The 2,471-nt window shown below is 42.0% G+C and overlaps 1 protein-coding gene across 1 annotated transcript; it reads right to left on the bottom strand.

The window, feature by feature from the left end:
• Nucleotides 1-318: 318 nt before the first annotated feature.
• On the bottom strand, nucleotides 319-1,905 carry SARC_13517 (hypothetical protein; the record flags this gene model as incomplete). Its single annotated transcript, XM_014292351.1, has 4 exons — nucleotides 319-698; nucleotides 941-1,015; nucleotides 1,196-1,447; nucleotides 1,775-1,905. Coding segments are annotated over 4 exons (493 nt in total), but the record flags the coding sequence as incomplete, so codon positions are not given.
• Nucleotides 1,906-2,471: the final 566 nt, after the last annotated feature.

A 2,471-nucleotide genomic window follows, 5' to 3' on the forward strand; every position in this document is an offset into this window, starting at 1 on the left:
CACCGCTAGCCCACTTATCGCCGGATTCGCTTGTTCGTCGTCACTTTGGGATATAATCGCTGACTACATTAGCACTGGCAGCTGCAGTAACGACGACCATGTAAGTAGCGAGTGGGCGTTTTTAAGTGCATATCCTTCGTATTCGCGCACTGATTGAATAACATGACTCGTGTTCAGCAATTAAGACGAGTCAAATGGTGCATTTTGAAAAGAATGAAGGGAAGAACAGGCCCAATTGCCACGTCAGTAATTCGGAAACAAATATATATACAAACATGTGTAACTGTATTATCGACTACAGTTGGTTTAGGTTCACAGTGTACTTGCATGAAGGGACGAACTCTCTCAGAGCCCCATAGTTTATTTAGTGTGTAAGATATATATCTAACAATACCACCACAAGCTTATACGTGTACCTCGACAAAGCTTGAGTGATATGTGTTTCAAAGTCGGCATCAAGTTATTGCTTTCCGATATATATGACCCACCAGGGGAACGAGAAAGCAAATAGCGATCACGCCTATACTGCCTAAACTCCTCAAATTAAGAAAAATCGGACAGTATTTGTACATTCCAACAATTTAGCACGGGCAGCCCAAGTAATTTTCCGATGGAGGATACTGAGTTTCGGACAGCAGTAACTTAGGGGCCGTGCCGTACAATTTAGACTCGAGGCTTTCGAATATCCAATTCGTGCTCTATATAGGGGTAGCAAATAAGATACAACGCACGAGGTCAGAAAATGTGTGTAGTGTCGCTCACTCCGTCTGAAGTGATTTTGGAGCTTTGACTTGGGCATGTTTAGAGCTGTCATAACTAGCAGCTGATTGTATACCGACAAATAAAACAAATAGGTCATGAAGAAATAAATAGAAAATGAAAGTACAGTACATCTCATTCGTTATTAATCAATTCCTCAATATTCGACTTTGGTACACACCTTGTTGAGACTGCAGACAGGCCTGGAATATGCAATAGATACAATCCAGGATAAAATCGAGCACATCGGGAATGTCTGTAAGGAGGAAGTAGTGGAGTGTCGGATACATTATTTTGAACTTTTATTTGAGACATTAAAAAGGTCATTGGCGATGTCACGGCAGAAAATCCAAAGACGGAGCGTTCACATGTGCATTGGTTATCGCTATCTAGCAAGAGTAGACAAAGTGTAGAGCCAATTAATGAATTTACATACCAACAAAGAAGGAGAGGATGCATCGAATCCACGAGGTTATGCACGCGCACCAGATCATGCAGTTCTCTAGCCACGTGTTCTGAATACGGTACGCCTGCTGCATCAACGAACGATTGGCTCCGATAGCACACCAGAAGCACCAGCAGACTTCCACACACAGACAGAATTGAGGGCAAGGGTCGGTGACCTTGTTACAGTGTTCGCCACAGATCTGGCCGGCACAGCACACATAGCGGTTCTCAACATCATCATCTATAAGAAAATTGGTGGTTACACAAATAAGGTCGTTTTCTTGCCAGAACAAAATCGCACAGAAGACAAACAGACTGATTACGACCAACGATTAGACTGGACTGGGTTGAGGGACAATATCGAGTCAGACGATGAACAATCGTTGGGGGTCACTCGCAGCCACCGATTGTACGCATCCTTCTTTTAATAGAGACAAGTTCTCAAAATGCTACAAGCATTTTACAGTTGTGCGAGCACGGGTAACAATACCGCAAGTAAAACCTACACGGGACACTTGAGATATGGTCTTGCAGCTGAGCATGCAAGGACTGTTAATTGATACCATACCTAATAGCCGGCTTCGCTGCTTATATGCAAAGCAAGGTGCACAAAAGAAGGCGAAGCAGAATAGCTTGGGCAACTCAAAGCATGTGTTGAGTAGTGGAACGTCCCATGTCTGTTCGAAGTCAGCGAATTCTGTTGCGTTGGAAGTAGGAATATGGTTAGTCTCGGAAATTGCTGTACATATATATTCACACGCCAGATTCAGGAACAAAATACCATCTGCAGAGCTATTATATCGGGAACAACCAATTTTAGACTATGCAGAGCTTATCTATCCTGCATAAGGAGTAGGTCGGAAATGTACACGCAAATTTCGAATATCTGTGCGTCCACAAGGTGTAACATGATACGTTTTGCTCTCGACCTCGAGCAAGTGTTAAAATGATCAGCAGCTCATAAAAACTCGACACGAACAAATGTAAATATAAGACGATCTTCGCTAGCCTATAGCTATGGACGACAAAATCAACAGCGTGTACTAGAACATGTAAGATTTGCACTTCTTCAATTAGAGACATTAGTGACATATTAAACAATCAAACACGCATATATTTGTAGAAAATTATTTTTTTTTAAATCTGTACTATTATAGATAGGACTCGTTTTGCAAATACCCGTATAAACACGTAATGTACGTGTGTACACAAAACATGAACACGCACGCGCACACCCACATATAAAGAAGTGTTTGAATTTGAAC

This window comes from Sphaeroforma arctica (genome assembly GCF_001186125.1).
Source record: "Sphaeroforma arctica JP610 unplaced genomic scaffold supercont1.3382, whole genome shotgun sequence".
NCBI lineage: Eukaryota > Ichthyosporea > Ichthyophonida > Sphaeroforma > Sphaeroforma arctica.